Source organism: Mus caroli, chromosome 4 (genome assembly GCF_900094665.2).
Source record: "Mus caroli chromosome 4, CAROLI_EIJ_v1.1, whole genome shotgun sequence".
NCBI classification, from domain to species: Eukaryota; Metazoa; Chordata; class Mammalia; order Rodentia; family Muridae; genus Mus; species Mus caroli.
The window spans coordinates 125,188,234-125,203,055 of NC_034573.1; the positions used below are offsets into that span (position 1 = coordinate 125,188,234).

A 14,822-nucleotide genomic window follows, 5' to 3' on the forward strand; every position below is an offset into this window, starting at 1 on the left:
AAAAAAAAAAAAAAAGGGGAGAGAGAGAGAGAGCGAGAGCGAGCTAGCTTTAAGGGAGATAAACATTTGGAACCTGAGAAGGTAGGTAGTGTTCGGGGGTTGAAGTACCTATGCCCTTTAGACTGAGTAGTCAGAGAAACATCAGAGGCTGAGACCCACGATTGGAAGGAAGTCCAGAGGGAAGAGCATGTACAAAGGTCCTGAGACAGGAAAGGAGCTGGTTCATCAGGGACTATAGGGTCAGAGGGTGATCTGAGCCAGGAGGCTGCAAGAGGAAAGAGACAGGCAGACAGTGGCTATCTCAGTCTATCCCGGGAGAGTTTGGACTTGTTCTCTGTGCCCTGGGAGACTCCTGATGGGCAGTGAGAAGGGTAGGACATAACCTGAGGAAGATTCTAGAACACCTCCTCCAGCCTGCGCTGTGGGTTCTGAGATGCGACGATTCAGGTTTTCAGGAGAAAGGAAATGCGTGTCTAGGAGTGATCTGCACAGGAGCAAGGCATTCAGAGAGAGCCAGGCCACCTGGGAGCCAGGCTCAGCTCTGTCACTGTGAGCACCCCTCTGTGTCCTAGGTTTCAGTAGAAGGGTGACATAGCTCGAGCCAGGCCTGGGTGCTTCAGGTCCTCTGTGCACATCCTTGTGCTTCCCCATGGGGCTTGTGATAAATGTCTCTCATCAAACAAATGGCCTCTGGGCCCATGCAGCTGTGAGTCTGCAAATGACCAAGATCCAGAGTAGAGTTGTCTCTTCCTGCCAATTCATGCGTGTTGTGTGTGTGTGTGTGTGTGTGCACCTGTGTGTGCACATGACGGTGTTTTCCTCAGTTGCTGTCTATCTTAGATGGTGATGGTGATGTTTTTGAGAAAGGGTCCTTGGTGACTGGCAGGTGAAAGAATCTCAGGGATCCTCTAGACTCCGCCTTCCCAAGATGTGGGCCACTGTGCCTTTTGTTTGTTTGTTTGTTTGTTTTTGTCTTTTTTTTTTTTTCGAGACAGGGTTTCTCTGTATAGACCTGGCTATCCTGGAACTCACTCTGTAGACCAGGCTGGCCTTGAACTCAAAACCTGCCTGCCTCTGCCTCCCAAGTGCTGGGATTAAAGGCGTGCACCACCACTGTATATATACGTATATATATATACAGTGGTGGCGCACGCCTATATATGTATATATATATATATATATATATATATATATATATATATATACACACAGTGGTGGGGTATATATATATATGTATATATATACTTTCACTGTCTTCAGACACACCAGAAGAGGCCATCAGACCCCATTACAGATGGTTGTGAGCCACCATGTGGTTGCTGGGAATTGAACTCAGGACCTCTGCAAGAGCAAGCAGCCAGTGCTTTTAAATATGGAGCCGTCAGTCTTTCCAGTCCATGTCTGACTTTTTTTGCTAAGGGCTGTGGATGTGAATTCAGGCTCTCATGCTGATGCAGCAATCCTTTTCATGACTAAGCCGTTTCTCCGGCTCCATGGGGCCCCTGGGCTTTGTTCATGATTGTTTTAAGGTGACACATTTATACTTTGAGTAATATACAATTAAGCCCTATGGAAATCCAGGAAGCAGAGATATAGAGTAGATTTTCCTTACAATTCTATTTCTCGTTCTTAAAAATGTTTATTTTTTAAAGCGTGTGTGTGTGTGTGTACAGTGTGTGTATGTGTGTGTGGTGTATGTTTGTATACCTTAGTGCAGGTGCCCTTGGAGGCCAGACCATCCATCCATCCCACGAAGCTGGAGTTACAGGCAGTAAGTAAGGAGCCACTTGGTGTGGGTGCTGGGAATCGAACTCTGGTCCTCAGCAAGAGCAGTATGTGCTCTTAACTGCTGAAGCCTCTCCCACCCCATGCCAACTCCCTTAGAATGTGGGTTCCCAGGGCAAATGCAAATGTCTCCAACAGCCGGATGCACTTTCTTCAGGGGCTTCACACATGCGCGCGCGCACACACACACACACACACCACCCCCTTCAGTTTTGAAGTCACCTTGTCAGGGTCCAGGTGGATTTTCTGCTCAGTACATCTGGAGTTTCTCTCTCTGAGAGCTCACAACCCAGCTTTGTTCTGTGTTTATCTGCTGAGTGTTTTCTTAGTCTAATGGAGAAATCTTCCTGTGGACTCACAGGTATACAACAATGTTCCATTTCCCACAGGTTTCTGTCTGGGTAAAGAACAAAGGTGGGGAGCTGTTTTGTCTGCAGGAGGCTCCCCCGCAGCTCCCCCCAGCCCCAGCCCAGAGAACAATGGCGGGGACAGCAGGCAAGCAGCCCAAAAGCTATAATCCCGTTAGCCATGCTGTGCTCTGAGCAACTTGCCTGGCCTCAGTCTTGGGTTCTCTTTGCTGTGGCAGCTGTTATTATCTTCTCTCTAGGCCTGGTCCTCGCCTGTCCAGTAATTAGCCTGCCCATCTGGGCTTTGTGTAGGAACTCCCTGCATGCAACCTGCCATCGGGACCCTGGGAAAAGCTACATTCCTTGTGAGCACAAACCCAAAGTGCCACCTGTGTTTCTCAAGAAACTTTTTTTTTTTAAACAAAGAAGTACCCGGGAGAATCAAGCCCTCCCAGCCCCCAGCAAATAGTTTCACTCATTCGGCAAATATTTCCCAGCACTCTTGAACACAATTTTTTATTGCTTCTGTTATCTAACGAATACAGGAGACCGACTACAAATTGGTACTTCAAATATTTGTGATGCGTGCGTAACAGAAGAATGAGCTCAGCCTCCCCCCACCCCGAGACCCAGCCCCTCCCTCCTTATCATTTCTAGAGTTCTGAACCCATGGGACGCTCTCATGTGTATATGGCGTGGATCAGCCAAAATTCTTAATTTCTGGTCTGTCCAGAAAAGCAGAGAGAAGAGAGTGACTGCAGATTTGATTAGAATCTTGAGCGATAGGACTCCAGGCAATGCGGATGCCTAGGTTATAGCCCTATTTGTACAGGGAGAAATGTAGCCAGGGACCAGGTGGGGGACATGAGGACCTGTCCTGGAAAGGATAAAACAAAACAAAAAAATGATGGCAAAGGAAATGAAACCACGCGCAACAGCATCACACACCCAGCCCAACCCTTCCCCCAAGGGCAGTGGGTGCAGCTGGCCCATGGCGCACAAGACTCCAGCACTGAGAAGACACAAACCCGTAACTTTCTCTGAATGGTTTGTGATGTCCTTCCCTGCCCCCAACAATGCTACAAAACAGAACAGGGATCTTCGGGTGCATTTTACAGAGAGAAAAACTCAGGTTCAGAGACACGAGACCATCTGAGCAGGGTCACACAGCCTTGGCCAGGCAGGAGAGGGGCTATCGACCGAGGTCTTCAGGTTTCTCTCTTAGACTCCTAACCGTTCTCTGTTTTCTCCATGGTGTTCATGCGCGCGTTCATGGGCGTGCACATGGTTTGTCACAGACCACTTGGACTTTGTAGATGATAAGGACACAGCCATAGCCACCTTTTTCAGCTCATGCCCACGCTCCATCCAAGAAGGACGGGTTGAAATTTGGCTTATATTTGCCACCTGTCCAGGCAGGGTGGCAGAGACAGAGAGCAGGCAGGCACTGAGCATGCGGGTGGGTTTTCTCCCACACAGGCCTCCATCGCCTCCTGCAGACAGAAAAACAATGTCTGCGCTCGAGCCGGGTTTCTATCGAAAACGCCGAGAGGATTCATACCCTCGTCGGCATCCGGAGGACCAGCACCAGGTAAGCAGCCGCTTGGCTTTGCCCTTGACTTTGGGTTCCTGCTATGGCTTCGATGTTCTGGGCGCCCATCTCCCTACAGGGCACCTGTGCAGAAGAACCTTAGTCGTGGGGTTGGAGGCCGTGGAGGCAGAGAAAGTGCTGAACACACAGAGAGAGGATCAGGGACCCAGTGGCTCTGCGCATGTCCGCTAAGCGGCCATCTTGGCCTTAGTGGTCTTGGCCTTTTGGGACCAGGCACGACAGCTCTGGGCAGCCAGGTGGAAAGGTGGCCTCAGCAGGCCACTAACAGGGAGGTGACACTGCCTCAGAGGTCACTTCACCATCTCCTCCTAAATGGCCAGGTGCTGGCTGCATTTATTCCACTGGGAGTGTTTCACCTGCCTGTGCCCAGTCCCAATTTCTCATATATGGAAGAAGATGCTCAGAGAGTTTACAAATACTTGTCCAGAACCACAAGACACTAAATAGCACACCTGAGCCCAAAGGTGCCTGGCCAGACCCCTGCTTCCCTTCAGATACTTGGTGCCTTCTGGAACCAGAATCCGGGAACACATCTGAGCTTGCCTGTATTGTAGTCTTCTGTATTCCAAAAGGTGGCCCATACCCCTGTGCGACCGCACATCCGTCTCCAGAGCACTTGTCTTAGAGGATTAGTTCAGAGGGCTCTAGAAGAGTCCACACAACCTGACCTCTCGCCAGCCTTACCCAGCCAAGCCTGCTGGAACTTTGGGCCCCAGAACCCAGAGGAGGGGCAGGGAGGCGTAGGGTGTGGAGAAAATTGCAGGGCATGTCAGATTTCAGCAAATCCAGATTAAAGCCAGAAGATCAGGCTGAAGCTGAGTAACAAAACCAGTGCTAATTAGGAGGCTCAGTGCAGCCACAATCCCCCCTTGCACCATCCTCACAAAGCCCCTCCTTGTTTGTTTATACAGCGGAACAAAGCAGCACCCTTGGGGCTTAGCCATAGGCCCTTGGGACAGGGCATCACAGACAGCAAGCCCTCTCAGAGGCTCCTCAGCATCCCCTGTAACAAAGAACCGAATAGGACCCAACTGCTCCTCAGCATGGGAAGGGGGAAGGGGGGCAGGGCATTCCTCTTGTTCCCATAGAGGGCATCCATGCTTCCTTCCCTATGCCCTGCCTGGAGATGACAGTGCTGACATCTTATAGCATCTTAGAGTTCTCTCTACCACTTAGTCAATAGAAAAGTCAAATCTGGGGGCTGGTGAGATGGCTCAGTGGGTAAGAGCACCCGACTGCTCTTCCGAAGGTCCAGAGTTCAAATCCCAGCAACCACATGGTGGCTCACAACCATCGGTAACAAGATCTGGCGCCCTCTTCTGGAGTGTCTGAAGACAGCTACAGTGTACTTACGTATAATAAATAAATAAATCTTAAAAAAAAAAAAAAAAGAAAAGTCAAATCTGCTTAGAGAAAAGTCAACCTCTCAGAAGACAGAAGCTGGATGAGGCCAGCCAGAGCTGCAGAGCAAGACTTGTCTTAACAAAAGGCCAGAACGAACACAGTCAGATCTACAGTGCTTTAGACTCTTGAACTCTCGTCCCTCTGATGCCACCACCCCTAAAATTGTTCCCACCTTTCTGGGTCCCACCAGTTCTACTGAATTTCTTTCCTGGTATGACCCCTCTCGGGCCCTGCCTCGCTCTGCCCTGACTTTGTCCTGGTCACGAAAGCACGGATGTCATGATGTCATATAGACTTTCAAGCTCTGTGTGTATGTGTATTCATGTATATCTTTAAAAATGTGTTAGTATGTGGCATCTGTAATCCCAATGGTTGGGAGACTGAGGCAGGAGAATTGTTATGAGTTTCTGTTTATTTAAGGTGGGTGGGGCAAAGTGCTTGCTCTTGCTGAGAACAGGCTCAAGGACCTGGGCTCTATCACCAAGTGAAAAAGCCCTGCGGGGAGGCAAAGACAGGGGGATCCTTGGGTCTTGCCAGTCAGCCAATCTGGCCAAACCTGGGACTCTAGGTTCAGTGAGAGATCATGCGATGATGACAATGACAATGATGACAATGATGACGACGAGGATGATGTTGTGAGGACTGACAAGATGGTCCATCGACCTGAGTTTAGTCCTCAGGACCAAATCTCTGACCTCCACGTGTGTGCTGTGGTAACCTGTAAATACACAATAGGTGCCGTAAGTAAACAAATGGAAACAATTGTAAAAAAGCAGAGGGGGACTGAGGAGTGGACGTCTGGCCTCCACATGCACCAGCACACACACACACACACACACACACACACACACACACACACACTAACACAAGCACACGTGCAGATAACTAAGAGTACACGCAAACAAAACTCCCAAGCCATGCACCAATGGCCTTTGGGCACTTGAGAGTGTCAACTGTGGAGCTTGCCCTTCCCCTGCTGGCTTAGTCCCTGCACTGCTGCCTGCTCCCAGCATGCCCAGCGTGATGCCTAGAGCACCTCCTCTGTTGAGTAATTCCCCTAACTTGTGACTGATGGGAAGTCTGGAGCAAGCAAGCAGGTGACAGCCTTGGGGGGTGAGGCTGCTCCCTGCTCTCCCCTCCAGCTCAGGCCATTCTCCCCTCCTTGGAGCTTTGTGGACAGATGAAGTGGATTTGATTTTGGTTTCTTAAGACAAGAGCAATGGGGCGCCGGCTCTAGGGCAGTGGTCCTCAGCCTTCCTGACGCTGTGACCCCAACCATAACATTATCTCCATTGCTACTTCATAACTGTAATCGTGCCACGGTTGTGGGTCATCATGTAAATACCTGTGTTTTCAGATGATCTTAGGTGACCCCTCTGAAAGGGTTCTTTGATTCCCAAAGGGGTCTCGACCCACAGGTTGAGAAACACTGCTCTAGCGGGAGCTAGACTCTCCCCCCCTCTCCCCAGGCAGTGGATTCTCAGGAATATTGTGCAGGGCCTCAGGAGATGACATAGTGGTTAAGAGCACTTGCTGTTCTTCCAGAGGACCCAGAGGACGACCCAGGTTCCCATCCCAGCACCCGTTTCAGGTGGCTCACAGCTTTAGGGGATTCCAACCCTAAGAGCTCTGACCCCTCGGGGGGAACTTTGACTCATGTGCCCACATGCAAACAGAAACACCTAAAAATAATAAACTTTTTTTTTTTTTTTTTTAAAGAACCTATTGCTTGGGGACTGAGAAGGTGGCCCCTCAGGTACTTGTAGTATAGGCCCGAGGATCTGAGATTAAATCCCTATTACCCATGTAAAAAGCTGGGTGTGGTCACACATGCACCCACAACTCCAGTGTTGTGTAGGGCAGAGACAGAGAAACGGCTGAGTTTTATTGGCCGCCAGCCTGTCAGAGAGAGATCTCTGTTTGAAGGAAAGAAGGCAGAAAGTGGTAGAAAGAACAAGAGAAAGGCATCTTTGGTCTTGTGTGCACACAGATGTGCATATCTGCACACCTGTATGCATAACAGACATAAACACGCACACAGACATATACACACAGGCATATAGATACATAGACATACACACACAGATACAGATACATAGATGCACAGACACACGGACACCTACAGAAAGACACATACACACACACAGGCGCGCGCGCGCGCACACACACACACACACACACACACACACACACACACTTTTCTCATTGGACACGTACAAACCGTGAAGATGACATTCAGCAATTGGAATCTCCCTGTCCCTAGAAGACTGAGTGCTCCTACTCTATTGAGGGGGAAGCTGTGTCAGTATGGGGTGTTCCTTGGGTGTCTGGCTGGCTGCAAGTCCTCTGGCTAGTTAATTCCTGTCTCTGGTATTAACTGCAGGGTCCTGGGTATGGTTTGAAACCCTGCCAGGCTGCTCTGAGGCGGATGGGCTGAAGTCGTTTCCCAAGTGGCAGGCCTGACTGTCGTCCCACACAGGCGACCTTCCCAGTTGACCTGCTGAGGTGACACTGTCACCATGTCTGCTGTGAGGTGCCTGTGGTGGCAGACGCTGCTTTTTCCTGATCTGGGAAATAACTCATCCCATGTCCATGTTCCTCTCTGTTCAGGGCATTACAATGTCAACGAGTCCCTGGTGAGGCAATCGCCAAAGTTCTTAATGTCCTGCTTCAAATCCAAAACTGGCCGTGGATTAAAACCGACCTCAATAGGCCCAGGACCTGGTTACTACAACCCGAATGATCAAACCAAGATTCTGAAAAAATCTTACTTCCCGTGAGTCCTGCATTTTCCTTCTCTGGTAGCTCCAGGGGACCCTTGGAGGGACAGAGTGAGAAGAGCACCACTTAACAGGACTCAGTCCAGGGTGGGATGGGGGTTGGGGGTGGGGCCGCCATGGTACAATGCTCAATTAGCCATCGGAGAATATGTGACTTTAACTGAGTAGTGCCTGTATTCGGAGCGTGTCTTCCCACGCCAGCGGTGGAGTCACCGTCCTTGTCTTCTTGAAAAAGAACCTTCTGAGACCTCCCAGCTCACATCCTCCCATAGAGACCCAGGTTTAGGGCTGCCAGGCTCTTTCTATGTCCTTCATGAAGCTGGATTCTCCTGGGTCATGGAGGTTCTGCTTTTATAAGGTGGAGTCTTCCCTGCACTGGGGAAGAGGCAGGAGCGATGGTGAACAGCTAGATCTGACCTTTGGCCCCTGGGCAGGTGCACAGAGTTCCCGTACCTTCATTTGTAGAGCGGAGTGGGTTTTAGCCATGCCTTACAGGATTGCTGTCAGAATTAAAAATTTGTCAGGCACACAGTAGGTGCAAACGGTGATTTACTAGTCACACAAAGTTAAAAAGAAACAGCTGGGCAGGTTGGTGCACACTTGTTATCCTAGCGCTTTGGAGACTGAGGCAGGAGGATTGAGAATTCAAGATCAGTCTGGGTTTACTTAGCCAGACCCTGCTTCACCAAAGCAGGGGTGGGAGGCCGAGAGAGACAACCATTTGAATTTCTTATTGTTATTTGATGTGTACAGGTGTTTTGCCTGCATGTTTATCTGTGTACCATGTGTCTGCAGTACCCATAGGGGCCAGAAGAGGGCGACAGGTCCTCTGGAACTGTAGCTATAGCTGGTTGTAAGCTGCCTTGTGGATGCTGGGAACCTAACCCCAGCCCTCTGCAAGAACAAGTGCTCTTTCCAGCCTGTCTCTCTACACCATTTCTAATGTTACTTTCATCTAAGAGACTCAAAGGTATTTGGGGCTTAAGAATTCCTCAAATGGCTGAAGAGCTTCTAGAACCAACTGCACCGAAGGTTGATCTTTTTACCATCAGAGGCGTCACCTCCTGTTTGAGCCTTTCTTGCAGGTCCAACCATTGGAAGGGTGACATCGGGGTCAGGGCTGAGTGTGTGGACACCTGAGCCCCTCCACGGAGCCAAGGCAGGTGTCAGGTCCATTGCTTGTCTGGGCTAGACACCCAGGCAACTGGTAGGAGGCTGGAAATATTGGGCATCATCTGGCCATCAGGGTGGGGCACAGGGCAGGAAGGCAGGACTCTGTCAAGTCAGATAGGATCTGGAGAAGGGACTCGGGCTCATATGGAAGTTTGCTCTGTGCTCCCATGTGGGATTCTGCAGGCTCCTTCCCAGGGGAGCAGGATGGCTAGTCCCTCTCTAAAGGTCAGAGACTCCTGCCTTCAGGCTGGCTTGAATTCCCTTTGCACACAAACTTTTCCTTAGTCTGTCAGGGGAACTGTTGCAGTAAGGGGCAGGCTCATGGGCAGAGGATTGATCCCGATGGAGCCTCCCTCCCCACCTTGCCTCATTGCTGAGCAGAGATGAGGACCTTCTCTGCTGTGGCTCCTAAGGCTGAATGCAAGCAGAACTTGGAAACAGTTCTTACTTTCCCCCAGCTGACGCATAAAAGCCATGCATATTTATGGAGATCATGTGATGTTTTGATGCATTACCTAATGTTCAAACTGGGAGAAGCGTCTGTCACCTCAGACACCTGGCTCTCACTCATTACAGCTGAGATTACACTGCACCCTGCTGAAATAGGACATAGCTGCCACTTGGCATGGTGGCTCAAAGCCACAGCCCGCATCTGGAAGCTTCAGTGAGGAGGACCTACCCCTGAGCTCTCCAGAATGGCGGCCATAGGGCAGGTGCCGCCCCAGAGGCTGCTGCTTGTGCCTCGTGTGCCGTGCCTGAGGAACATGTTGTGGGTGCCTTCAGCTGCCCAGCTGACTCAAAGCTAAGAGGACTTGTTGTGTGGGTTGTCTTAGGTTGTGAAGAGAGCTGGGTACACGCCTTTAATCCCAGCACACAGGAGGCTGAGGCAGGTGGATGTCTGAGTTTGAGGCCAGCCTGGCCTACACAGAGAGTTCTAGGACAGCCAGGGCGACACAGAGAAAGCCTGTCTCTAAAAGCAGGTGTCAGTCAGCGCTTCACTTCTTGAGTTCCTCAGCCCCCATCCTGGGGGTGTGACTCCGTGAAGGCAGGGCCAGGCAAGGTGAAGCCCTTGAGATCAGAAAGGGGTCATTCTGGTGTCCTTGCTGCCTGGCGGGAGATATCCCCAGAGACTCCTTCCTCTCTGACCACTTCCTGGAGTCTCTCTTAAGTCCCCAGCTTTGCACCGTATGCTGTCCTGTCAAGGGTAGCTCGAGAGAATCCAGCCCTTTGGGCAGGCTCCAGTTCAGTAATTATGCTAGGCCAATTACGTTTGGGCCCACCTAGGGTTCCCTGGAGAGTGGGGATTGTCATTCACTGTGGGATGCATCGTCCCAGGCAGCTATCTGTCACTGCCCTACCCTGCAGAACAGATACTGCATTCCGCCCCAGAGGCAGTCGGCCTCCCTTTAATGTGGAGAAGAATTGTGGGAAATTGCTCCTTTATCCCTCCCAAACCTGGGAATCCCCGAGGCAGAGAACCTGTGTCTGGGAGTGTCCCAGGGGTCCTAGGTGCCTTCTACAAGTGACCTGCTGTGACCTTGAAGATATTCATTATCTCTGGGCCATTGACAAAGGGGGGTCCCTTGGAGTGTGCTTAATCCTGCTGTGGCTCCTGGGAGAGTCTAATAGATGTTTTCATTCATTACTAAGCCATGAAACCCATCAAAGCCTGGTCACACTGCATTGCTGGCCATCCTGGGTGTGGCCTCTGAACCTCAGTGATTTTACAACTGCTCCTCAGCACCAGGAGCAGGCTGGGGGTGGTGCTGGAGGGGGATGTGCTGTCTGGATTCCATCACCACCTTTGCACCCCTCCCCCAGGGTTTCAGACATAGGAAAAGAAGACAGTGCCTGCCTCCGCTCTCTGTCCCTCTAGCCTCTATCATTTCTGGGTGGTTCTCTCGTTTCTTACCATTCTCTCCCATCCCTCATCCCCCACGCAGTGTGACCTTAAAGGGAGCTCTCTTATTAATGACTTTTCAGTCACGTTTGCCTCCCAGAAAGATCCAGAATAACACTGCTCACATGCTGGCCCTTTGCCCATGTTCCTCCTTCCTGCAGAAACAGCATCCTTCTTCACTCTGCTCCACTCTGTGCACGTGCGCGTGCACACACACACACACACATATGCATACACACACATACTTACATACATACACATGTACACCCACATACATACCCACATACACATCCATATACACCCACATACACACACACACACACATATACATATATACACAGACACACGTATACACCCCCACATATATATACATACACATACACATACACATATACAGCCACATACACACATATACACATACACACATACATACATACACACACATATACACCCACATGCTCTCACACACATACATATACACACATATACACACACATGCACACACACACATATATACACCCACAGACACACACACACACATACACACACATACTCTCACACACATACATATACACACATATACACACACATGCACACACACACATATATACACCCACAGACACACACACACACATACACACACATATATACACACACACACATACACATATACACGCATACACATACATATACACCCACACACACCCACACACACACACACACACACATGCACGCACACACACAGTGGCCCACTGTGCTTTCTTCCTGCTTGCCTCACATTTTAGGGGAGATGATTTTGCCTTACTTAGCGTTGAGGAGCCTAGCCTATGCTGAACTACAGAGAAAAGTTGGGTAGGGGGATAAAGAAGATGACCAGAGTCCAGACACCAGGGGAGGACTGAGGCTGGCTGCTCCCTCTACCACATGCACCCCTGTATGCCTGTCGCTGGAGTGCCCATCCTCCCCTCCCTGCCTGAAGGTTTCCTGCTGAGCTCTTCCTGGGTGCAGGTTTGGCTCCCCTCATAGGAATCAACTCTGCCCTCCTGTTTCCATGAGAAGGCTTCATAATATAACCCAGGCTGCCTGGATACTTTCCACGCCTCAGATTTGTGGCAATCCCCCTGTTTCAGCTACCCACGTGCCGGGACTATGGGCCCGCGCCTGTCTGTGTGGTCAGGACTGTTGCGCTTCCCTTTCTCAGTCTTTGTTCTGTTGGACACAGGAGTGAAAGGTGCTGTTCCTGGTGCATGGCCTGGGGTGGTCAGACTTCCTGAGGACAGTGAGCAGGGTAGGGGACATTCAAGCCACAACTGTAGGCGACCCAGCCCTCAAGATCTGTGTCTTAGTGCCGAACAGTCTAGGCTCCTAAATGCGCCTGACCAGAGCCACACGTAAAGCTGGTGCTCGCTGGAGAGCCTGGCATTCTGCTGAGGATACGGGGCATCCCTAATGCTCTGAGAGGATGCAGAGAGGGCCCGTCCAACCAATGTGCATCAGCTTCTCACAGCTACCCCTGCTTGCACAAGCAAGCACCTCACGGTCTTCCCTGGAAAGAAGGTGGGACTCTTGGGCTTGGAGGTACTCTAGACCGATGACTGACTTCATCGGGTAGTTGGCTTGTTCCAGATGTGACTTCCAGAAGTCAGGTCTGTCTCAAAATGTAGCCACTCACACATACATGGAATTTCTCAGGGTGCCTTGGGGAAGGAGTCACAGCCAGAACAGGGGCGAGGTAGCGCTTACTTAAACAGAGAAAGGGTTTTGACTGTACCCTAAAGCCAGGTCTTCCCTGATACCTCCTCATAGAAACATTCAAGCCAGCTGTTACAAAGTCAAGCCTCAGGCAGAGTGAGGTGGCCTCCCATGGCGTCCCCAGCAGTGGGCAAATCCCTACCCAGCAGGCAGTGTGGCCCTAGTGTGAGCGCTGAGCACGCACTGGCTCATTGGGAGATGCTTCACCTCCTCTGTTGTTTTTATGGCTCCTCTATAAAAAGCAGCAGTTTTCACTTTCTGCCCCAGATTCAGGACTTTGTCCATGACCCCACAGCCAGTCAAGGGCAAGACTAGAATTCGGACTTCTTGTTTGTGACCCTGAAACCCAGACACCTCTGTCATGGCGCTTCTCCAAATTGCTGGGACTAAGGGACTGATGCTACAAAGCCACATCCCTGTAACGGGCTCTGACTGGATGTATGCTCCAGTCTCTCTGGACACCAGTGCCCTCAGCAGATAAGGAGGCTCACTACACAGCTCTAGGCATCCTGGCTCACGGGAGTTAAGAAGGAAGATGGCAGAGCTCAGCTGGGTCTTGGGAGCCAGGACTCCCTCACTACTTTCGGGCACAGTGTCCCTTCCAGGAGAAACTCCAGGTACGAGGCATTTCCTGTACAGTGGCTTGACTCCTCAGATGGCCCCAGGACACCTGGTAACCATATATTGTGGCTTGTTGTGCGCGAGAACACTTCTCACAGGCTCTCTTGTCCAACTCCACCAGCTTATAAATGGTCTTCCAGTATTGTTACGTGGGCTCGTGACTCCAGCATGGGTCCGTTTAGCTTTATGTAAAGACTTAATGGCAAAGATGGTATACTAAATAGACTCCCTATCCAGAAGGGGAGATGGCAGTGTGAAACAGTTACAGTACAAGCAGCACATATGTTCCAGATTCCCAGCCCTGGGCCTTTCCACTCCAGCCTCCAGCCTTCAGGGGGAACGAGCTAGCAGGGTTCTGGAATGTTAGCAGAAATCTGCCAATGGTAGACCAGCAAATCCCTGCAAGGAAAGACAGGGCTTCCTCTTCCCTGGCTATGCAGACATCACAAGTGGCTCATCAAAGCCTCTTTTCGCTCAGGCATCAGTTCTCAGAGCTCCAGCCAGACTAAAGCAATTGATCACAGACAGTACATATTATCAATGCGACCTGCTTTTCCCACTGAGCTCAGCAACAGGCGTCTGGGACAGAAATGTGGTCTGTGCTCTCGCTGCCCCAGGACCATGGTTTAAATACTACACTTCATTTAACCCAGGCAAGCCTGTGTGGTTTGGTTACCATTGTACAGATGAGGAAACTGAGGCCCAGAGGTCCTGGGCTCATAAGCAACTGAGCTAGGATACGGCCCAAGGTGACCCCCCCATAGACTCTCGGGGGGGGGGTCCCCTGGCATTGCCTGTGCTTTGTAGACACTATGTTTTCCCCATGAGGCTGCTGTGGTGACATCTTCCCATTTGGTCTTTTCCAAAGGAAAACTACACTCCTGAACTTTTCTGCCCATCCTCTGCCCCTGCCCCCAAAGCCACCTCTGCCTGGTCCTGGTCAGTATGAGATCGTGAACTACGAGGGACCGCCGAAGCACTTCATCTCCAGTGCATCATTTGTGTCCAACACCAGCCGGTGGCCGATGAAGTCATCCAAACCAAACCTTCCCGGCCCAGGTCAGAGAACTGAGACCCCCAACTCTTCCACAACAGTGTGTGATTCTGAGGCCATCAAGTACCGCCAGTTTATGGACGGTTTGCTAAAAAGGTTCCAAGGGTGAGATGGGTTTAGCAGGTCATTGGCTCTCAGTTCGGAATACTAAAATGTTTTGTTTCTGAATGGAAAGGGGGCTTTGGGTTTAAAACCATGGCTGGGGTCATGCAAGGGTTCAGAGCTTCTGTGTGGTAGTGACTGTACTAGCTAAGGCGTGCACTTCACAGACCGCCCCTTCCCTCCGCTCTTGATCCCCTCCCCTCCTCTCCCCTTCCCTCTCCCCTTCCCTCCTTCGTGTGTGTGTGTGTGTGTGTGTGTGTGTGTATGTGTGTGTGTGTGTATGTGTGTGTGT

At 50.7% G+C, this 14,822-nt stretch overlaps 1 protein-coding gene across 2 annotated transcripts in view; it reads left to right on the forward strand.

The window, feature by feature from the left end:
* The window catches only part of Stpg1 (sperm tail PG-rich repeat containing 1), a 45,106-nt gene that overhangs the window by 26,720 nt on the left and 3,564 nt on the right, over nt 1-14,822 (forward strand). For both annotated transcript variants that reach the window (XM_021160575.2, XM_021160574.2), the window contains 3 exons: nt 3,612-3,723; nt 7,759-7,924; nt 14,243-14,433. In XM_021160575.2, coding sequence (XP_021016234.1) covers nt 3,612-3,723; nt 7,759-7,924; nt 14,243-14,433 — 469 coding nt within the window. The remainder of the gene's footprint in view (nt 1-3,611; nt 3,724-7,758; nt 7,925-14,242; nt 14,434-14,822) is intronic.